General features: G+C 42.5%; 1 protein-coding gene and 2 pseudogenes across 1 annotated transcript; 2 read left to right on the forward strand and 1 right to left on the reverse strand.

Moving 5' to 3' along the window:
* Positions 1–5635, forward strand: LOC133971813 (deoxyribonuclease-1-like; the record flags this gene model as incomplete). Its single annotated transcript, XM_062409091.1, is given in 8 exon segments — positions 1–89; positions 329–412; positions 1395–1507; positions 1613–1725; positions 1966–2123; positions 2351–2447; positions 3470–3542; positions 4460–5635. Coding segments are annotated over 8 exon segments (900 nt in total), but the record flags the coding sequence as incomplete, so codon positions are not given.
* A 3434-nt stretch (positions 5636–9069) lies between these two features.
* LOC133971660 (NACHT, LRR and PYD domains-containing protein 12-like) lies at positions 9070–17026 on the forward strand (annotated as a pseudogene).
* A 2775-nt stretch (positions 17027–19801) lies between these two features.
* On the reverse strand, positions 19802–20461 carry LOC133963317 (odorant receptor 131-2-like; annotated as a pseudogene).
* Positions 20462–24726: the final 4265 nt, after the last annotated feature.

The following is a 24726-nucleotide window of genomic DNA, read 5'->3' on the forward strand; positions in this document are numbered from 1 at the left end:
ATCGTGTCTCGATATGACATCATTGTGATTCTGGAGGTGGTGGACGTCAGCGGAGATTCTATCAAAACCTTCCTGGATGCACTCAACAAGTCAGTGCAGCATTATCATCACTATTACTAGCATTGTTATTGTTAGTATCATCATTATCATCATTATTATGCTCAGGTTACTTGATAATACGGAACGTGATGCTGCTCCAGGACATTTAGTTTGATCCAACGCTCTTTAATGAAAGGGATTTAGGAGCAAATGAAATTAACAGGTCAACACATGTCCCTTTTCTGTCTGTCCTTCTTTCCATCTGTCCGTCTGTCCGTCTGTGCAAAAGCAAGAGGAAGCATCACTACACTCTGAAGATCAGCAGTCGTCTGGGTCGAACACGCTACAAGGAGCAGTTCATGTTCTTGTACAGGTGAGAGTTCTCACCCTTTTTATTATTTTGATAAAGCTATATATTTATCGGGCTCTGTGACGGATCCTCCAGGGAATAAGTCATGGATCTTGATGAAACAGTAACATTTATTTTCAGTATTTATATTTATATGAGATTTCAAAATTTTGTTGTAGATTCAAATAAAAATCCAGATCGAGCCTGATGAACCTTTTGGGTGATAGAGGGAAACTGTCTGCATAAAACGGGTTTAAAATGATTCAGTGAAGAGACAAACAGACTCATTTGTGTCTGGGTTTAAATACTTCCTTTAAGATGCTGCCTAATTATAAATAATCTCCCAGAAGTTGTCTGTCAGCATTGATTTGTCAGATGCAGATAGTTATCTAACTGTGTCTTACTGCTCTTTACCCTCAATCTGATGCAGTTGCATTAAAAAACTGTGCAGCTGTGCACCTATTGTGCTTCCATTAATTTTAAAAGCCACGTGCAGCCGACACAGCTCCGACTGAAATGATACACAAGCCTGAACAAAAATAACAGCGTCTGAAGAGATGCTGCTCCTTGTACATGGAAACACACCTGATACAGAAGCATGAGAATTTCTGTTGGCCTTAGATTCAGTGAAACTGATGATAGAGCAGAGCGTGATTGTGGTGGTCCAACACCCGAAGCCTTTTCAGCATCAAACAGTCAACATTAAAACATAAACACAACACTGAGTGAATGGATTTATCATTTAGACATTCAAACTCCTGGTTTAATTCCATCGGCTTAATTTTTCCTGTAATTTTATTGAACTTTGGTTTATTAATTAACATGAACAAGATGCATATTTCAAGATCACACTTCACTGTTGTTGGCTTTGATTCAAGGTCTTGTTAATCTGTTATTAGAACCAGGTCCATTTTAAACTCAGTAAGTTAAATGTTCAAAATACAATGAAAAACTTTAAATTAACTGTGGTTTGCATGTGTGCGTGTGTGTGTGTGTGTGCGTGTAGGGATGACTTGGTCAACTTGGTGGGCTCCCATCAGTTTGACGACCAGCTGAATGAGGGAGGAGATGTTTTCGCCAGAGATCCATACATCCTGCGATTCAGATGCCTCAACACAGGTAGAAGACAACTTTTAGACTTAGTGTTGAATCTGGGTCTAGTGAACAGCAGCTAAGTTAACAGGAGGTAATAACTGTGTGTGTGTGTGTGTGTGTGTTCCGTAGTGCTGAAGGACCTGGTGATGATCCCAGTTCACACCAAACCAGAAGACTCAGAGACGGAGCTGGACGAGCTCTACGACGTCTTCCTGCACGTCAAGAAGGCGTGGAGCACTGATGTAAGGATCAAAATGAAACCAAAACATCTGGGTTGCCCCCTGCTGGCTGGTTGCAGTATCGACCACAAACCATGTTAGAGGATGGGACATAAAATAAAATTGTAACTTCTCTTCAGATCTTCAGGCAGTAGATAGAAACTTTTTCAGCTGTTTCAGGGAGAACTCAACAAGCAGACGAGGGCAGACTTCACCTCATAGGGACTCAGATTCATTCAGCTCTCCGTCTCCTCTGTTCTCCAGAACGTGATGATCCTGGGCGACTTCAACGCCGATGGCTCCTACGTCTCCAAGAAGGCCATGAAGGGCATTCGTATCCGAAACGACAAGAACTTCCACTGGCTGATTGGAGACGATGTCGACACCACGGCCAGCACCGGGAACGACCACTCATACGACAGGTAGCAGGAAAACACTAGTGGTGGAAACTAGAGGAAACCAATAGGATGTTATAACGAGTCAATCTTTACCAAGGCATCAAACAACTTATCACAACGATTGCTTTAACTCGTCATTGTTATCTCTTAATATATATATTTTTGCCAGATTATAGAGATTTAACACATAATAGTGCATGTGTGTATTCATTGAACAACTGAGGCTTGAACCCTGTGTCGTGTGTGTTCAGGATCGTGGTCTACGGAGACGACATGCTCCAGGCCATCGTGCCAAACTCTGCCAAACCCTTCAACTTCCAGAAGGCTTATGGACTCAGTGAAGAGCAGGTTTGATATTTTTATCATTGTTTAAAGATATCCTATGTAGTTAGATATCAAATAGGCTCATTAACTCTCTGAGCATTGAGCGGAGTGCTGGAGCCTTTTGCAAAAACATGACTTAAACAGGAGGAAATAGTTCATTTATTGGGCATTTTTTATTTTCATCCTGTGACAAGACGTTTTTTGACGAAAATGAAGAACTATGACTCATATTTTTTAAAATATAAGATCAGTGTAATTCACAAAGTGACTTGCACGCTGCAGGGCTCTGACTCTTGGGTTCACCCTTGAGACTAACGCTGCCTTCGAACGGGAACATGCTGTGCTTGGCATTCAAACGGTAAAGCCATGAGAACCCGGCAGCAACATGCTACCGAGGTGAAGACTTTAGTAAGACAGAAAATACGAGATGTATTGTACATCAACGTTTTTCTCTGACGTAATATAAAATCTCAAAGACCGGACTGAAATAACAATAAACCAGCTTAATATCCAAAGAAAAATCAACTTCTGTGGCCTCCACATTTTATGAATATGTGAGCAAACATGTCACAACTCATGGACATTTTCAAGGAACTCCACGAGTGTTCAAATGGAGTCTGAAAACTGTAAAAAACATATTAAATTTGAAGGCAGCATCTGTCCAGTGAAAATCTGAGCAATTTGTCGGTTTGTTTTTCAGTCCAGCATCTAACACTGTTTGTTTTAGATTTGCATGTAGGGGAGGTGTGGCCAAGGGGGTAGAGTGCTCGTTCTCCAACAAGAAGGTTGCCGGTTCAAACCCCACTCTGCATGCCGAAGTGTCCTTGGCAAGATACTGAACCCCTAAAATGGCCCCTCATAAATGTTGAGTGTACTACTTGCAAGTCGCTTTGGACAAAAGCATCAGCCCAAATGAAATGTAATTTAATAATGTAATGTACATTTCTAGTTTGTACTTACTTAGTAAAGGCCGACGTTACCAAGTTCACACTCCACCTCACCCAGCTGTTGTTCATCAATACAATACATAACTGTTTATTTTCCAGGCTCTGAAAGTCAGCGACCATTACCCAGTGGAGGTGGAGCTGAAGTCTGTAAACAAGATTGATGACAAGGATGGTAATTATACAAAATATGATAATAGAAATAACTGTGAATGTTAAATAGAAGTTTTCTTTCTGTCAATCAATCACATTTTATTTGTTAAGCCCATATCCACTTATCCCAGTTAGTCTCACAGGGGGACTACATGTTCTAAACCCTCAAACAAAAACCCAGGGTAAAAGAAAACGTAGAAACCACTGAAGGATTCCAACTAGTGGGAGCAACTGCATTTACCAGTTAGAGATCATGGACTGTAGATGGGACAATGAAACCTGTTCTGCTCCAAGGGGAAAGCAGGAGATTTGAAGGGAAGGTGCTGGAGAGATGTGAGGTTCATTTGAATTTGAATCTCTAGTTCATGGACAAAACATGAATTTAGTCTTAACAAATCTCAACACACAGACCTGGAACATGTGGGTATGATCCAGTGCCACATCCACTGAGGATCAATTATCTGTGATGTTGTTGCAAATACATGTAAATCTGCCATAAACCTACTGGAAACTAGAATGGAGCGCAGGAGACAAAATGTTTCCTCCAAGGTCCATCAGTTTCCAAATTTTAACAACCTGCACCAAGCTTTACACACGTTCAGATATTTATCACCTAAATATGATTTTTTAAATTACGATCCATGAATTATTGTCAATGTGACTGTGAAATCGTCAACAGCCCACTTTGCACTTGGTTCCATAATACTCTGTTAAGCAGAGTTTGTTTGATGCTGCAAAGTATCAGATAAACACTGAGGAAGAAATTTGAAGAAATCTTTGAAAACATTACAGAGGCTTATGAATCATGTTTTTTGCATCCATGAACATTTGAGGGATACCGCTGCTTGCTTACTTAACTAAATGACTGTATTGTTTACAACTCAGCCATGGTGCAGATAAGCTGCAGGATCCAGTGAATTGTGTGTGTTTCCTCTGCAGGTGTGAAACCGAAGTTGCCGGTCGAGTCAGTACCTGTGGGCCTCGTGCCGCTGGACAAGGATCTGCTGGATCTGAAGAGAGGGAACTTGCAGCTGGAGAGGGAGAAGCTCCAGCTGGAGATCCAGATCCTCCAACAGAAGATGGCCAAGATGAAGAGTGGAGATTATGTTTGAACTCAGGAAGGCAGATCCATCGAGAACAGCCAACACAACAATAAGCTCTCACTCAGTTTACCACACAACCTACAGACCCACTCCTTGTTTCACTTTGAGCAGACACTCTCTGCTCACTGCATCTGATCTGGGTTCATCTGACTGAGCCACCAGTCTAAGAAATACACCTCCCATGCCACTCTGTCAACATCACGGCAAATCATGTGAGAGCATACCATCTATTGGCACAATGGACAGTTTTAACATCTCGTCCCGTGTTTTATGATTCTACTTTTGACTGAATCGAGATATCAAGTTTTCTGTAAAATAAATTATGATTACAGAAGAATTTGTTCCAGAAATTTGGTGAAATTCTTGATTCTCAGTCTGAACTTTGTTAGGGTTCATTTAATTCATCAATCCTCTATAACTGTGTCATTTGTTTTTACTCTTGAGCCCAGACACACACACACACACACACAAAGACACACACCTACATTCACTCCAGAGACTACATTCATTAGTTAATAAAACAAATTAAATTAAAAAATATTTTAAAAATCAAATACTGGATGTAGGCTATACAAAACAATACAAACATTTTCTTAAAAACATAAAAAGCTCTGCTGTACTGACATCTGATAGACACAACTGACAAATGTGTGGAATAAGTACATAATTAAAGATTGGGGAAAATGTCATCATGTGGGGTCAAAAAGTATTTTATGAGTTAAGTTTAATTCTTTACCAGATTCAAGATTCAAAATTCAAGATTTTTATTTGTCAAATGCACAACAATAACATTAAGCAGTTGCTGGCAGTGAAATGCTTGATTCTCAGGCTCTCTTCTAACAATGCTCAACAAATTACAACCTATACAATACAATAAGATAGAAATAGTGTAAAATAGAATAAAATGGAATATCAAAATTTTAAAAAGAAAATAATGTATATATATATATATATATATATATAAACAACTGAGGAGAAAATAAAACAACAAAAGTGCAAATATGCAGATATGTCACGGAGAGGAGTTTAAAAGTCTTATGGCCTGGGGGATGAAGTACCGTCGGCCAGATGGCAGCAGGCAAAAATGTTTATGGCTGGGGTGAAAGGGGTCTTTAATAATCCGGCTGCTCTTCTTCCTGCACCGCTGGGTGTAGAGGTCCTCTATGGATGGTAGCGCTGTCCTGGTGATGTGCTGGGCAGACTTCACCACCCTCTGTAAAGCCTTACGGTTCAGGGCGGTGCAGCTGCCATACCAGGGGGTGATGCAGCCAGTCAGGATGCTCTCTATGGTGCATCTGTAGAAGTTGCACAGAATCCTGGAGTCCTTGTGGACCAAACTGTTACGATGTCTGTGCTTCTCTTTTAATTAAAAAAATCCTGCTTTGGAACATTTATAAAACTTACTCTCATGTTTATGATTTTAAATCAACTTCATCTCCTGCACATCACAGGAAGCTTCAAGACTGTTTCACACCAGCACAACCTGGTTTTTGGAGAAAACTTCATTTTATTTTTCTTTAACATATCACAGCTCAACACGTTGGATTTAACTCAGACCAGGGAGGGACTTTGTGTTTATTTATTATTATAGGTCATTTATTCTGAAATGCTTACTTTTGAAGTGACTCATTTGTTTTAAGTCTTCCTCTCTGTTACTCGTGTTGTTGTAAATATTTGAAGATTCACTGTGCACACATGTAAGAATGTCTTTAGTTGCCCACATTGAGTTAAATGTAAGTGAACCACTGAGGTCACCAGTTAATGATTATCTTCAGATTTTCTCACCTTTTTCATTCATAAGATCAATACATGTTAAAGTTGCTGCTTGGAATCAGTGTTTCCTTCACTTTAGTTTCACTCTGCTGCTGCTGCTGTGTCAGAGGTCACTCCACTGCTCCTCTGCTCTCTGTCACTCCCTCATCTCAACCTGGTTTTTAATGTTTTTATTCTTCAATCTTCTCAACAAATCCCATGAAAATTCCAAAGTCTTCCATCTGAGTCTGACTTCCCACTGTCTGTGGCACTCGGCTCCGAGGTCACAGGTTCCCACTGAAGACACAAGTTTAGAAAAGCCTTGTGAATGTGAAGTGTAACTTTTATAAAGCTTCAGGAACAATAGGTTTTCAGTTGTTGTCTCTTCATGGGATTTACTGATGATGATCATCTTTAAACTGAACAACCACTTTGCTGCAGTGAGTTATTTATGTGAGTTTTCCACTCCTTCCAGTGTTGGCGACTGATTATTCTACTTTACTGAACCACTTTATATTTAGTTTTTGTGTGACTGACACAAAGTTTCCCCCACAAACCACATCTGCTGAGGCTGAACACTGAATGAGCAGGAGATGAGGTGACATGACGACATCACAGTTCTTAATTTGGTGACTGAGGAGAATCGGATCAAACTTTATTCCTGTTAATAAAAACCTGTTAATATGACGTGTGGAGGTGTTTACTGCTGCTCCTGAACTGAACCTGCAGTGACGACCTGTGTCCACATGGGGGACATTGAACATCAGCCAATGAACATTGGTCATAAAACTATGGAGGACCATACATGACTTAAGTAAAAATAAATAAATAAATAAATGTATAAATAAATACAGAAATAAATAAATAAATAAAAAAGGAAATAAATAAATTAATACAGAAATAAATAAATAAATATGTTAATACCAAAAGAAATGTCAAAAGAAATGTCTTAAATATATTTTAACATTTATTTTTTCACTGATACATTTCCTTTTCATTTGCAGTGTCCTTATGCTAATGAGAAAGGCGGGCCTAACCGCAGTCTCATGCAGGATTGGTCACAGGAGTGTAATGATCCAGCCCAACTACTTCTGCCTCTCAATGCTGGTGTCCAGTAGCTGTTTGCAGCGTTGAGCCAGTTCACACTTAAAATGAACTAGTTCAAGTTTAGAGGGTTACTTAAGGTTATTTTTTATTGGGATGATTTAGGTGTCAGTAGTCCTGACTGTGAGCGTCACGTCTCGTGTTGTAATGAGCACAATGAGCGAGCCGAGAGGAGGAGGAGGAAACAGAAACTCCAGCTCGGTACAAACCACCTGCAGCCTCTGCTCTGATCATGAAGCCGCTGATCTCTGAGCAGATGTGACCAGAGAAACTCTGTGTTTTCACTGTTTCCACTGTTCCACAGAGTCACTAACTGGCTGTTTCACGGTGAAGAGATCAAGTCTCAGTCACTGCCCGTGTCTCTGAGCGATTGTGTGGCGGAGCGCAGGGGCTGTGTGTGTGTGTAGCTCAGTTGACCAATCCTGCTCGAGACTGAGGTTAGGCCCGCCTTTCTCATTAGCATAAGGACACTGAAATCGAAAAATAAAAGTTGGAATAAATGTGGAAATAAATAAATAAATGTGGAAATAAATGCAGGATTAAATAAATCAATTTCTTAAACTTATTTCAACATTTATTTATTTATTTCCACTTTTATTCCAACTTTTATTTATTTCCACATTTATTTATTTCCACATTTCAGTGTCCTTATGCTAATGAGAAAGGCGGGCCTAACCTCAGTCTCGAGCAGGATTGGTCAACTGAGCTACACACACACACACACACACACAGCCCCTGCGCTCCGTCACACACTCGCTCAGAAACACGGGCAGTGACTGAGACTTGAGCTCTTCACCGTGGATCAGCCAGTTAGTTACTGTAGAACAGTGGAAACAGTGAAAACACAGAGCTTCTCTGGTCACATCTGCTCAGAGATCAGCGGCTTCATGATCAGAGCAGAGGCTGCAGGTGGTTTGTACCGAGCTGGAGTTTCTGTTTCCTCCTCCTCCTCTCGGCTCGCTCATTGTGCTCATTACAACACGAGACGTGACGCTCACAGTCAGGACTACTGACAGCTAAATCATCCCAATAAAAAATAACCTTAAGTAACCCTCTGAACTTGAACTAGTTCATTTTAAGTGTGAACTGGCTCAACGCTGCAAACAGCTACTGGACACCAGCATTGAGAGTCAGAAGTAGGGCTGGATCATTACACTCCTGTGACCAATCCTGCATGAGACTGCGGTTAGGCCCGCCTTTCTCATTAGCATAAGGACACTGCAAATGAAAAGGAAATGTATCAGTGAAAAAATAAATGTTAAAATATATTTAAGACATTTATTTTGACATTTCTCTTGGTATTAACATATTTATTTATTTATATCTGTATTTATTTATTTATTTCCATTTTTATTTATTCATTCATTTATTTATTTCTGTATTTATTTATACATTTATTTATTTTTACTTATGTCATGTATGGTCCTCCATATAAAACAACCACACCCCCAAACTCGAGCTGAAGCCAGAGCTGCGAGTCATGCGAGTTCCATTAAATGCAAAGAGGAACCTGGAACGTGAAAGTAAACTGGTCCCGAGCAGATGAAGAAGAAGTGAAGTCAGAGTTTGGTGAGTAATTGAACAACATCCGTATTTTACTGTAATCGGCTGAGTCCAGCACATTGAACCTACAACTGTCTCAGGTTACCGTCACCGTGACGAAAGGGAACAATATAGGAGGTTTAACTTTGTTATATTTAAAGAAACAATTCATTTACGTATAGCTGGTTCATGGGGGGGGGAGCACTTTGACAGGGTTGTTCCACTAACAAATCCAAGAGCAGAGGAGAAATCTGAGAGCAGACGATTCACGAGCGCACGGAAAGCAGCCGAGTGCGGAGAAGGCCTGAAGTGAACCTGCAGTGACAACCTGTGTCCACATGGGGAAGCTCAACAGAACCGTTTTACAGGCCTGTTTTATTGAGATCTTATCGAACTTTGTAATGTAATATATTAGTGTTTGTTTGATGAGAGAGAGAGAGAGAGAGTTAGTTATTGGACACGTACAGGACTGACGTTGACTTTGTATTTGTTTGATTCGCTTTGAGTTTATGAGACACATGTTTAAACCTGCGACACAACACGAGACCTGATGTGACGCGCACGGTCAAGACATCAGGGTCAAAGGGACCAGAAAGATCCAGAGTCATGATCCGACATCATCGATTAATACCTGAATACATGAGCTCATCAGTTCATGTGAAGAGGGACAGAGACGAACAGGCGCTCAGGCTCCTTCAGACAGAAGAGTAAGCGACGCCCCGTTTATTGAAATAAACTGAGTTTTAACATAATATGCATTTAGTCAAAAGGGTATGTTTACATTTTCTAGGGCAGCCGGGACTTCATCATTTGTGCGAACGCATGGTCTGAGGAAGTTCTAATTTGTTCTCAGAGTACGAACAAATTTAGATACGAACATATTGATGAATCCCAGATTCGTGAATCACTGTTGGTGTGTGTGTGTGTGTGTGTGTGTGTGTGTGTGTGTGTGTGTGTGTGTGTGTGTGTGTGTGTGTGTGTGTGTGTGTGTGTGTGTGTGTGTGTGTGTGTGTGTGTGTGTTTCACCTCACAGCCACCTCAGTGTTTGTCCTCTCTGACTGAAGATGAGTGGTTATGAGGAGGAAGAGATGGACACAGCAGAGTCTCCAGTGTTCAGCTGTGTGTCTCTGAAGAGTGACCAGTCCATGGCTGATCTTATGAACTTCAATACTGAACCTGGACCCTCACACACAAAGTAAGAGACCTGCTGCAATGACCTGAACCTCCAAACTGAATCCTCAGAGAATGAACCAGTGAATGATGAGTTCTGAATAAAAAATGTTTGTGTTTGCAGAGGTCAGGACCACAGACACAGAGCAGAGTCTCCAGGGTCCAGCTGTCTGTCTCTGAAGAGTGACATGTCCATGAGACTTCCTCTAAACTTTAGTAATGGACCTGGACCCTCACACACAGAGTAAGAGACTGTTTATACTGTGACCTGCTCTGAAGAGGATTTAGTTTCCTCTAGTGTGGCCCCTGCATTAGGACACAGCTTCATTGAAGTTGGTGACTGATCTCTCAGAATCACTCAAAGAGCTCAGACCTCCACCAAGAACCAACACTCTCCTTATGAAACCACTTTGAAATTTACTAGAGACTCAGTTTTATTTGGATCTACAAAAAATTCCAGACACTGGCAAACATCAGTCCTCTGAACATGTCTGTTAAAGAGACCCCCCCCCCCCCCGACCACAACCTTCCACCAAGTTTACTGGTAATCGTTGTTTCTTATAATCCCACTAACGAACCAACCAACACAGAAACATACAGGGTGAAAACAAAACCTACTTTACAGAAGTAATGACAACCTATGACTGTGACATGTGAGTGACCAGGAAATGTCTTCACAGAGCGAGGAAGAGGAGTCATGTTTCTGAGGAGGACCAGTCGTCCTGCTGTGCTTCGTGTCAGGACGTCCTGAAGGATCCAGTCTCCACCAGTTGTGGACACTGGTTCTGCAGACAGTGCATCACCTCATACTGGGACCAGTCTGGTTCTCCAGGACACTCCTCCTGTCCCCAGTGTGGAAAAAGATCCAGAACAGGAGCTGGAGGTCAGACAGCCGGTCAGAGCAGCACTATACATGTGTCTGCTGATGTCTTCACTTCTGACAACAGCACATGTTGTTTTATTTTGTTCCTTCATTCAGCATCAACATTTAATATCGTTAGAAAAGCACAAAGTTATAAAGCTTTTATTATCTGTAGTTTTTCTGTATCTGATGAAAACAATCAGCAGATTCTCAGATTCTCTGTCTCTCACATTGTTTCTTGTCTTTCAGCAGATCGTGGTCTGCAGGAGGTTTCAGATGAACATAAGCTCAGTCTGAGGAGGAGATGTGAACATGTGACTGAAGGAAGTGATAAAACAGGAAGTAGAACCCTCCTCAACAGGATCTACACTGAGCTCCACATTACAGAGGGACAGAGTGAAGAGGTTAATACTCAACATGAGGTGAGGCAGCTTGAGACGGCTTCCAAGAAGAAGAGCCTCTTCTTCTTGGAAGGTCCAAGGTCCACGACATCTTTAAAGCCTCCACTGACCAGCAGAGCAGCATCAGAGTCGTCCTGACCAACGGAGTCGCTGGCGTTGGAAAAACCTTCTCGGTGCAGAAGTTCACTCTGGAATGGGCAGAGGGTTTAGAAAACCAGGATGTGGATCTGCTGACTGTGCTTTCGTTCAGGGAGCTGAACCTGGTGAAGGACCAGCAGCACAGTCTCCTCACGCTGCTCCATGTTTTCCATCCAGCGTTACAGAAGCTCACAGCAGAGACGCTCTCTGTCTGTAAACCTTTGTTCATCTTTGACGGCCTGGATGAAAGCAGACTTTCTCTGGACTTCAATCACAGGGAGCTTGTGTCTGATGTCACACAGAGGTCATCAGTCAACGTGCTGCTGACAAACCTCATCCGGGGGAATCTGCTTCCCTCGGCTCTCATCTGGATAACCTCCAGACCTGCGGCGGCCAATCAGATCCCTCCTACATGTGTTGACAGGGTCACAGAAGTACGAGGCTTCACTGAGGCCCAGAAGGAGGAGTACTTCAGGAGGAGATTCAGTGATGAAGAGCTGTGCAGCAGAATCATCTCACACATCAAGACGTCCAGGAGCCTCCACATCATGTGTCAAGTCCCAGTCTTCTGCTGGATCAGTGCTACAGTTCTGGAGCACATGTTGACCAGAGACCAGAGAGGAGAGCTGCCCAAGACCCTGACTGACCTGTACTCACACTTCCTGCTGGTTCAGACAAAGAGGAAGAACAACAAGTACGGTGAGGAACATGAGACGACTCCACAGCAGCTGACAGAGGCTGACAGGGACGTTCTTCTGAAGCTGGGGAGGCTGGCTCTTAAACATCTGGAGGAAGGAAACATCATGTTCTACCAAGAAGACCTGGAGCTGTGTGGTCTTAATGTCACAGAGGCCTCAGTGTACTCAGGAGTTTGTACTGAGATCTTCAGAAGAGAGTGTGTGATCTTCCAGAAATCAGTCTACTGCTTTGTTCATCTGAGCATTCAGGAGTTTCTGGCTGCAGTCTACATGTTCCACTGTTACACCAAGAGGAACACAGAAGAACTCAACAACTTCTTGGGAACATATAGTAACACAAGGAGAACCTCCTCCTTGGATTACATCCTAAAGAGAACCATGGAGAAATCCTTCACCAGTACAAATGGTCATCTGGACCTGTTTGTTCGCTTCCTTCACGGCCTCAGTCTGGAGTCCACCCAGAGAGTCTTAGGAGGCCTGCTGGGTCGGCCAGAGAATAATCCAGAGATCATCCAGAAAGTCATCAACAACCTGAAGAAGATGGAGAGTGATGACATTTCTCCTGACAGAAGCATCAACATCTTCCACTGTCTGACTGAGACGAAAGACCACTCAGTTCATCAGCAGATGCAACAGTTCCTGAAGTCAGGGAATGAATCAAAGGAGAAACTCTCTGAGATCCACTGCTCAGCTCTGGCCTACATGCTTCAGATGTCAGAGGAGGTTCTGGATGAGTTGGACCTGAGGAAGTTCAACACAACAGACCAGGGTCTACGGAGACTGATCCCAGCTGTGAGGAACTGCAGGAAGGCTCTGTGAGTCATGATCAATTACATGTTCAATCAGTGTAGATGAGATGTTCTTCAAATACACAGTGTTAAATGGTTTGTGTGTGTGTGTGTGTGTGTGTGTGTGTGTGTGTGTGTGTGGTGTGTGTGTGTGTGTGTGTGTGTGTGTAATAAAGTTATTTTTATTATGTATACATATACATTCTCATTGTTCTCATGTACATACAGAACAACTAGATCAGATGTGAAATACAATGTGATCACTGTGGTGGAGTTTGAGGGATCAGACATACGACCATGTGGAGTGCAAGGGAGATTATTGTATATTCTGTATAAATATATTTGAGCAAACAGCTAGCACAGTGTGAGGAGATAATCACTGAATAAGTGTTTTCATGAGAATCACTGACTGGAACTGAAGAAGCAGGAAATATTGTTTATTCTTCTTTCTTGTCAAACTAGAATTACCACCCTGCGTTTGTACGCCAACTCCAACCAGTGCAGTTTGAGTCCCCCTAATTCTAACAGATTTGATATTTTCTTTAATTACAGACTCAGTGATTGTCGACTCTCAGAGACTCACTGTGAAGTCGTGGCCTCAGCTCTGAAGTCAGACCCCTCTCATCTGAGAGAACTGGATCTGAGTAACAACCAGCTGCAGGATTCAGGAGTGAAGCTGCTGTGTTCTGGACTGGAGAGTCCAAACTGTCGACTGGAGACTCTGAGGTCCTTAAATCCTTCTTCACTTTTCAGACTTTCTTCCTCATTGGGTCATTATTTATTTAAATTGTCTCAGTTCTGCTCTGCTCACTGTCCCTCAGTCATCTGTCCCTCACCCAGCCTGTCAGTCACGTCCACCTCATCAACTCCATTCACCTGCACTCACCTGCTCCTGATCACTAAGAAAGTGTCAGTAATTAACATGTGGACTGAGGCCGAGCACTCATCCTCCTCAGGTTTTCAAAATAAGACACATTCTTATTGAAACACGTTGGACAGTTGATAAGTAGAAACAAACAGGAAGTGACTGTCAGGAGCCATCTCTACTTTAAACAGTGTTTAATTACACAAACCTGCTCAGTGACCAAACACACAGAGAAGAAGCTGATGAATGAAACAATGGTCCAACATGTCTGATCTGATATTTATCTTCAGGTCACAGACTGGACTGAGGTCAGCAGCATGTTGAGAGTCTGTGTTGACATGATGACGATCACAACAACAAGAGGACACATTCAAATATTCATGTTTCTTTCTTCAGGTTGTGGGACTGCAGTCTGTCAGAGAGCAGCTGTTCCTCTCTGGCTTCAGCTCTGAGGTCAAACCCCTCTCATCTGAGAGAACTGAGTCTGATGTACAACAACCTGCAGCGCTCAGCAGTGAAGGAGCTGCTTGATCTTCAACATAATCCAAACTGTCGACTGGAGACTGTGAGGTCAGTAGAGTCAGTGGTTGGAGTCAGTCCACGCTGCTTTCATCAGTATTTTACTAAATACAGTCAGTATCACAGATCCAGGGTCTGTGCTACCAAGCAGGATTTGTGGTTTCAGGTTAACTCAAGGTTTAGTTTTTTCAGTTCTACGAAGCTCGTCCACTTCTTAACGAGGTAAATCACCATGGTAACTCATGAGGAACGGCTAACCTGCTCCAGGTCAAGTTGGAGATCAACCTGTAGAGAAGCTCCGCCCACTGACCACAGTGACTCTACACTGTTGTGTGGTGCACACTCTCCTTAAAGGGAAGGATAAGGGAAATTTAAATCAACGTCTGGTTGGTTCAGTTGATCTCTAACTCACCCAGAACATCTCAATCTCTCCAGACTCATCCTGTCACCAAAACACCAGATGACCTCAGTTAGCTTCCTGAAAATAGGTCCATGTGTTTTTATTGAGTAGTGATGTCAGAGGTTTCCCCCACAGTGAGTGTCCTCAGAGTCAGTGATTTGTCAGGTTAAGTTGAGCTGATCTCAGAAAGATCTCCTGGACATGTTGAAGTGGCTTCGTAGTTCAGGCCTCAGTGTTTCCTCAGTGAAGCTGTGAGAGGACAATGAGGACAGTAGTCAGGATTGGACAGAAAAACAGAGAGACAACATTCGGCCAATCAGACGAGCCAGAAGCTGCTTTTGATCATTTAATTGAGTTGATGTGAAGACGACATTTGTTGTTGTTGTTGTTTTCATGTGAACAGGAAATGAAGCTGGACCACAGCTGACAGCCTCACACGATGAACAGAGACGGTGTCGTCTTCATCTGATCTGAGACAGTTTGTTCTCTCACTTCCTTAGTGAAGAACTGATTGTTGAGGAGTTGTTGACCATCCTCACACAGTGATTCTGTTCAGCATGAAGAGAACAGCCCGACTCATTCCACAGATACTCCCTTCTCTCTAAGTAGGACCCAAGGTCAGGTTAGAGATAAAGAGCCAACTAGCAGCACATTGTAGGATCTACATGGACTTTCATATCTAATTCAGACGCCCAGACAGAGAAGCACCAACTCCATGACCCGTATAACATCAGTGGCTAGACGTAAAGGTTAGGTATGCATGCTTTAGTGGATGTGCTGCTGGGATGGGTGACTCAAGGTGAGGGAGATATACTGGGATGCTGTGGGAGACATCTTCAGACCTATGGGTGACCATTGATCATGATACTCTGTTAGCGTTGGTATATTGTTTCACCTTCTGGTCTCCTTGATGCATGAAGTCTACATTAAATTCTCCTGTATGAGACATCAGCTGCTGCCTGAGTTCTCCTTTCACCAGCTTCCAGAAAACTTCCGTCCCACTGATCAGTTGGATCTTTGTCACAGCTCTGAGATCAGTGTGACTAAAGCCTCTCCTCATCAGCATGATAACCAGGAGCTCTTTATACAGAGCAGAACCTCTGCTGAGGTCCATCTGTCTCATCTGGTCCCAGTTTGTCAGGAAACATGGCTTCACCTGTAACAGCAGTAAATCCACCTCTCAGGTGTCCACTCTGCACTTTGACATGCAAAGGACACACACTGAGCTCTTAGCGTGTTCATTCCAACACGTGAACATGAAGCAGAGAGGAAGCTGCTCCACCTCTGAACAGGACTGAAGTCCCTGCTGCTCTTTCTACTGGATGTGCTGCATCACTGAGTCACAGCTGATGAAGTGAGTCTCTGTAACACTGATGTCTTCTTCTCTCAACAGTTGGAGGTGGTCTGAGTGTATGTGAATGTGAAGAGGACAGTGTGTGTGGACGGAGGCTGAGCTGTGTCCTGAGGATCCAGAGGCTGCAGCAGCAGCAGCTTTTGTGTAGACTCCAATCTACACAACCCCTAATCTGCATGTGTTTGTGAGATGAAGCCGGACCCCTGGAGAAAACATGGGGAGAACCTGCAGACTCCACACAGGAAGACCCTATCTGAACCGGATTCAAACCAGCAACCTTCTTGCTCTGATTGTGTTTATTCACATGAAGAATATGTTTATTAAAATGACACAACACAAGCAGAATATATAAACCCTCTGTAAAGAGTCACATACAGTGTGTTTAAGTTTGTCTTTATTTTTTTCCACCTTTGTCCTTCAGTATGTCTCCATGTGTGTAGAACCGCATTCTGTGTATATGTTTGTTTATTCACGTCACAAATTGATTTAGTTCAACACAACGTTAAACACATTTAAATCACCTAGTCTTTGACACTATAGATCAAAACTCTCGACTTAAAAATGGAACGTTTTCATTTCTGTATCAGGTGCAGAGCGGTGGTGGCTTTTCTACTTTTGACCCACAGGTGGCGCTGCAGTATAACAGCAGCACATCCCAGTCAAAGCCTTTATATTCAGTCTATGAGTCAAACACATGGATCATTTCCTCTGTGACAAACCAGATGTAACGAGAAGAAAAACATCTCAGAGAGAAAAGTTCTGTTTCTACTTGTCTCTGCTTTAATGCTCAATAAACATCCTTCCACCGACTTCACTGGAATCATGACTGTGCTTTTCTTTCCTCTTACAAACAAACTGGTGGAAACCTCTCGTCCTTGGTGCAGGTAAAAAAACTAAATCACCAGTTTGACATAATGGAAACAACCAGAAGAAAGTGAATGAGAAATTTACAGTATGAAGAAGAGTCGATGAAGAGCAGAGCATCTTTAAATCTCTGAGGAAACTGTTTAATGAATATTTTACCATATTTAATTGAAAACTGAGCAGAGGACGTTTTATACAAACGTAGATGAAGATTCTTGTTGTATGTTCTCGACCAGCACCTCAGGACAACCACAAGGGGGAGGCTGTAGCAGGCCTCTGGGAACAGGAGCATGCTGGGAAATAATTGATGATGGGAGGTTCACAGGAGAGACAAGTGACAGTGTCTGAGACATGATGTCCTGAAGACAGTGGACATTTTGGGCCTGTTGTGTTGAACAGTTTGTGTTACTTGTCTCAAAACGATGATTTCACTTCATGTTCAAGCCCGTCTCAGTTCTTTGTGTCTTCAGGATTAAGAAATGTTTGACAGAGTCAGTTCCTGACAGGCTCAAGTTCTCACTGTGTGGAGACTAGGTCATCATGTGACTTTGTGATGATCCTCAACACACGTGTGTCAGTGTAACATGTGACTGTGACACCATGTTCATGAACACTATGCTCTAACATCTGTCCAGCAGATGTTGAAGCTCTGAGGTCCACTTCCTCTGCAGCAGAGTGAGACCATCTCTGCATGGAGCTGTGCACCAGGCTGTTGTCACCATGACCAAACACAAAGTGTGAACACGTCGTCCAAAGGATCCGTTAGAATTCCATCAAACACATTTATGGGATTTACTTTAAACTTATAAGGAAAAGTTTGTGCTCGTAATGAAATTCTACATCTGATCAATATGTCTCAGTATAAACAGCCTGACAGCAGATCAATACATCTATTTTTTGATTATTATCAGTTGATTTCATTCATTCACCAAACAAAATTTAAATGCAAACACAAAACCTCTCTTCCTGAATGACATTGTGGACACAAACTTACAAAGCAGTGTAGTGACTTTCACTCTCACACAGACAAACGCACACAGATGCTGATTTCCTGAATTCCGTTGCTCCTTTGTCAGGCACAGATGAAATGATTATAAAACGTGTTTGATTCATTGTAATAAATAGACACATAACAATGTTAATAGCTTAGACACCTCAACATTTTGTCAGACACATGTATACTATTAGTAAATACTATAATACAACAGGTTTACAGTATAAATGTTTTCACTCACATTGTACGACATATTTAAAGACTTACTTTACTCAGCATCCCATAAACATTAAGTGCACAGTCTGTAATGAAACGATAAAACAAATTAGAGCAGAGAAAACATTGAGACATCTACAATTATATTATTTACATTGTTGACACAAACTTACACACTCAGAAGAAGAAGAGTTGAACAGGGAGATACATGGTATATATATGTATATACCATATATATATATAAATGAAGAGAGAGACGTAGATAGATAGATAGATAGATAGATAGATAGATAGATAGATAGATAGATAGATAGATAGATAGATAGATAGATAGATAGATAGATAGATAGATAGATAGATAGATAGATAGATAGATAGATAGATAGATAGATAGATAGATAGATAGGTAGAAAGATAGAAAGATAGACAGATAGATAGATAGATAGATAGATAGATAGATAGATAGATAGATAGATAGATAGATAGATAGATAGATAGATAGATAGATAGATAGATAGGTAGATAGATAGATAGATAGATAGATAGATAGATAGATAGATAGATAGATAGATAGGTAGATAGATAGATAGATAGGTAGATAGATAGAGGGGGGGGGGTTAACCCCCAAATTCATTATTAAATCCTCCTATAAGAAATACAAATCTAACTCTAGAAGACTGAGGCGACTATTTACTCATCAAACTTACCTGTTATTCCAAATATGATGGTTTATTTGCTGAGGAGTCTTGTAATAAAATACCTGATTATTGCGGACACCCCTAAAGTGGACCGTACCATTGAGGTAACCGTGACGTCATCTGTACATCTGTTCGGTTTGCAGTGGAGCGCGTGCAGGTAAAAACGTCACCACGGCTGGTTAGCGTGGTTAGTTAACTATTTAACTAAACTGTATATGATGACAGTCGCGTTCTGCACAACACTGTGTCTCGTGATGGACGCTAACTTAGCCTGATAACTTTTGTTTAACTTGAGTTTAAGTTAAAGTTTTGCTAACGTTAGCCTCACATTAGCTAAGTAGCTGTCCTCCATTTGACCTTTCTTTGTTAATATAAACAGAGGATGTATTAATTTACATCATCACAGAGAACCGTACTTCCTTTGAATTGTCTTTTGTTTGTTTGTTATCGATTCTCTCCTTGTTGACATGGTTTAAACTAAAGAGGAGAGAACTGGACGTCCACTTGCTGTTAAAAACAATAAACCTGTCACAATGTGGCAGAAGGTCGATGTGTCCAGGTCACTAAAGGTTTTCTCCACTGTGTTTAGTTTTGCTCTGAGTCCAATTATATTCTATTCTAGTGACCTGGTTCCAGATGGTATTTCCTGCCATTGGACCGCTTGGTGGAGGTTATAAATTGGGAGGCGGGGACTCCCACCTGTCAGTCTGACGTTGTTTTGCTATAATGTAAATATCAACATCGTTGTTAATTTTACAAGTTCAATGAGGCCATTAAAAACCATGTATGATTCAACAGCGAGGACATTTTTATTCAGTCTGACATAATTCCCTTTAATTGCCAAATAATCATTGTTAGTGATGTCACTTTCTTCAGCTTCTCCCGGCACCTGTTGCTCAGAAGGTTCACCTTGAAGTACTTCCTGAACTTTTTGTCTCTCACGTCGTAAATGATGGGGCTCAGGAAACACGGCAGGATGTACACGATGAGGTAGTTTGCAAATCTGATCTCCCGGATTCGACCAGGGAAGATGAGATGCAGAACAAGCGCCACACTGGGGGAGATGTAGGAGAGCAGGCATATGGACAGCTGGAGGCCGTGGAGCAGGATGGTGTTCCTTGCTCTCTGCGCCGACATCTTCTCTGTGGCCACGGCTCTCGCTGCAAACAGGATTCGGAAGTAGGTGAAGATCAGAGTCAGAAACACAAAGGAGAAATAGATGATGTCAAACGCTGTTCTTTTATGCACGAGTGTTGGATCAACACGACACCGACCCATGAAAGAAGCTCAGGGATTCAGTGGCCAGAGTCACAAACAGATTTGCGAGTAGCGCAGAGGTTTGCAAATGGCGATGTAGTGCTCGATGGCCATGCTAGCTAAGTTGATCGGGGTGTTACAGGTTTAGAAGACGTCCACCAGGATGAGGAGGCAGCAGAAAGAGACGTTGATCTTGTAGAAGATGTAGATTGCCATGATTCATCCGAAGAAATGTAGACCAAACAAGCAACGTATTCCAATTGTTTTCTTCTCTGGCCAGTGTCTCGGCTCACGGGTTATCTTCGCTCGCTGTCTGGCCGGTATGGAGCCAGAACAGTCTCAAAAGGAATAAATGCACACAGAAATGAATACATGCGCAAAAAAGATCCACAAATGTATTTGGGGATTTATATAAATATGTGACTCAAAACCCAAATACATTTTCAATGCACACACAAATATGTCCTCTCCTGGAACCTTCACCTTATCGTGGTGGAGAGGTTTGCGTGTCCCTATGAACCTGAGGGCTGTGTTGTCTGGAGCCTTGTGCTCCTGGTAGGGTCTCTCATGGCAGAGTGGTCTCAGGTGAGGGGCCAGACTAAGAATGGTTCAAAAAACCTCAATGAATAACGGAAAAAGAGGAGATGTGACCCGGCCCGGAGGAAGCCCGGGGCCCCCGTCTGGAGCTAGGCCCAGACGGAGAGCTCGATGGCGAGCGCCTGGTGGCCGGGTTTGCCACGGAGCCCGGTCGGGCATAGCCCGAACAAACTACGTGGCACCCCCCCTCTCTTCATCCCATGGGCCCACCACCTGTGGGAAGACCCGTTGGGGTCGGGTGCGCAGCCACATGGGTGGCAGCGAAGGTCAGGGGTCTCGACGGACCAGACCCGGGCGGCAGAAGCTGGCTCTGGGGACGTGGAACGTCACCTCGCTGTGGGGAAAGGAACTGGAGCTTGTGAGGGAGGTGGAGCGCTATCAGTTAGATCTGGTGGGGCTTACCTCCACGCACAGTCTCAGCTCTGGTACCGTACTCCTGGATAAGGGTTGGACTCTATTCTTCTCCGGAGTTGCCGAGGGCGTGACTCATAAATCCCCGGCTGAGCGCCGCGGTGTTGGAGTTTACCCCGGTAGACGAGAGGGTCGCCTCCCTGCGCCTAAGGGTTGTAGGGGGGAAAACTCAGACTGTTGTTTGTGCGTATGCACCAAACAGCAGCTCAGAGTACTCGGCCTTCTTGGAGACCCTGAATGGAGTCCTGTATGGGGCTCCAGTAGGGGACTCCGTAGTTCTGCTGGGTGACTTCAACGCCCACGTGGGCAACGATGGAGACACCTGGAGAGGCGTGGTGGGGAGGAACGGCCTCCCTGATCTAAACCCGAGCGGTCGTTTGTTATTGGACTTCTGTGCTAGTCATGGATTATCCATAACAAACACCATGTTCGAACATAAGGGTGCTCATAAGTGTACCTGGTACCAGAGTACCCTAGGCCGAAGATCAATGATCGATTTTGTGATTGTGTCATCTGATCTGAGGCCGCATGTTTTGGACACTCGGCTTGTTACATTCATATATAAACTGTTGGACCTGCATTTACAAGTGCTTTTAATTTTGTAAACCTTGCTGCATTTGTGTGTTAGACTTTTGAGACTCCCCTGACGTGACTGTGATTCACAAATGCGTTTTTTCTATGAGGGTATCGTCTGTAGCCAATCAGATGTCTCACTCCTTTACAGCCAATCACGTGAGTGAGCCTCCACACAACGTCATTAAATTTTTTTTCTATTTGTGTGTGCATCGGAAATATGTTTATGAATCTTATGTTTTACATGTGAATTTTTTTTACTTATATATGGAATGAAAAATATTTGTGTGTGCATTGAAAATGTATTTGTGTTTTGAGTCACATATATGTATATAAATCCCCAAATACATTTGTGGATCTTTTTTGCGCATTTATTCATTTCTGTGTGTATTTATTCCTTTTGAGACTGTTCTGGCTCCATAGGCCGGCAACCAGCCGTCCGGACCGCTCCGTGAATGAGGAGGAGGAGATGTTTCTTTACTTGGAATGCGGCCACTTTATTTCTCGGTTACACAGCAGGAGCAACACTCGCATCACCACTAGGTGGTCCGTCACTTCTCGTTATACACACACTTTTAGCGTATTTTCCCACAATACCCAGGTGCACTACGTCACACACTACAAACTTTCCTTAAAGGGGCCGGCCATACCTGCAACACAAGACAGCAGCTCTCGGTCTCATATAAAAATAGGAAGTAAGAGCAGAGACGCAGACTCAGCGACTTCATCCGATGCACCTTACTATTATCTGAGGGTTTTTTACACACTGTCTGATAAAGATTCCGACAGTAAAGGCAAGGGGTAGTGATGGAAAACATTTTCTTTAAAAAACATGTTAAGTCTTTCATTCTCACTTTCCACCTTAAAACTATGAAATTAACTGAACTTTGAACTAGTACATGAGAGGTGTGAACTTGCACAACGCTGGCCACAACAGAAACACAATCAGGTTCTTCACAAACGCTGTGGTGAAGGTGTCTCTGATGAAGGTGAACTGATTCAGCTGCAGAGGGCGCCAAGTAGCAGAGACAGAAAATACTTTTAGAAACACATTATCCTTAAAGTGCAGATCCTGATCCTTCTCTGTGTTTCTATCAGCTGACCTGCTTTCACAGTTTAATCTTGCAGCTTGTCAATATTTAGTTTTTCATGAGCAGCAACAGGCTGTGAGTCAGCAGCATCATCCTCTCCTTTACACACCCACACAGACACAGCTTAAGCATGTGGAGGTAATGATTCAAATTTAATTTAATCTTGTGTATCTTATGTGCATTCATATTAATAACTTGTCAGTTTACATCAGTTTTTACAAGTAGTCAATAGAGTTTACTCTTTCATTTCATATGTGGACTTGATGAAGAGAACACGATGGTGGCAAACTTAACTTTCCTTCATTTTTTATTTGCATTGGTCTTAACTCACTCAAGTTCAACATATGAAAACTGATTCGTTAAGTTCACCGTTCGCGAAAAATATGCACAACATGCACAACACTGTACAGGGAGCCACTGCAGAGGGGCTGAAGATCTATAAACCAAACACTGTGACTGGACTGTATTGATGTGACATTACGTGGCAGAGTTCTGCTTATGGAGTCACACATTCAGCTCTAACACGAAATATAAGAACCTTCAAATCACAGGAGGAAACATGGGTTTGAGCTCAGGCTATATTTGATGGAGTTGGGCAGTTTGGGAGTTTTCCACATTTTAACAAACTATTGACAGATCAATAAAACATGAACTGTGAACAAATTCATCTTCATGTGTATGAGCTGGACTTTGAAATGGAAATTTCAAGAGTGAACTGGTTGAACAGAGAGGAGGAGCATGAGAACAGGGAGGTGTCAGACTCCATTTTCACCTGGATGAGCAGAAAGAAGGAAAGTGAGCAGGTGAGTGTGAACTTTCTGAAAGTTTTACTGTCACACACTCACACCTGCTGTTAACATCCGTCTGCTGATCACACGACTCTAAGTTTGTCAGTTCACACCTGGTGACAGACGTAGTGTAATGTGATCAGATCCCAGAGACAGATGTGAACAGCAGGTCTGGAACAAAGAGCGTTCAAATGACTAATTAACAGAGTTAACTCACAGTTTCACTTTTTATCTTCATCACATCTGTTCATCCAGTGTTTAATAACAGAACGTGCTTTCATAATCAGACATTACAGTCACCTGATTGTTTGTGTGTGCGTGTGTGTGTGTGTGTGTGTGTGTGTGTGTGTGTGTGTGTGTGTGTGTGTGTGTGTGTGGGTCCTTGCTGGGTATTTTTGGGTGTGTTTCTTGAACTTGTTTGTCCTGATTCCTGTGAGCTCAGGAAAACAGGAATTTATTTTAATGTAACTAAAGCCTTCCTGAGGTTTCTGATGTTATCACTGTACTTCCTTGTATATAACTAGTCCTGTGTACTCAAACAAATACAAGTTCTGCAAACTATGAAGCCCTGCATCTATTTCACTATAAAACATTTATAAATAAATGAATTGATTCAGTTGACAGAAACGCTGGAGTGCTTTTATTTGGAAATGGGTAGGCTACAGGAAGTGTTGCAAACATTTTTGTTTTGTGACTTTTTCAACAGATAAACATTGAAACTGGTGTGAAATGATAATTTCACTGTGTTCCGCTGTAAAGTGAGTACAGGACGGGAAGGAAAAAGGTGAGACCTTGATTATCTAGAAGAGCAGCGTGGCCTGAACCACAACTGAGCCGCAGCCGGCCTGGTGTAACATGGACAAGGACATTTCAGAGCAAGTTGGACCCTCACACACAAAGTAAGAGACCTGCTGCAAACATGTGAACCTCCAAACTGAATCCTCAGAGAATGAACCAGTGAATGATGTGTTCTGAATAAAAACATGTTTGTGTTTGCAGAGGTCAGGACCACAGACTGAGA

The sequence above is a fragment of the Platichthys flesus genome, chromosome 2 (genome assembly GCF_949316205.1).
Source record: "Platichthys flesus chromosome 2, fPlaFle2.1, whole genome shotgun sequence".
NCBI classification, from domain to species: domain Eukaryota; kingdom Metazoa; phylum Chordata; class Actinopteri; order Pleuronectiformes; family Pleuronectidae; genus Platichthys; species Platichthys flesus.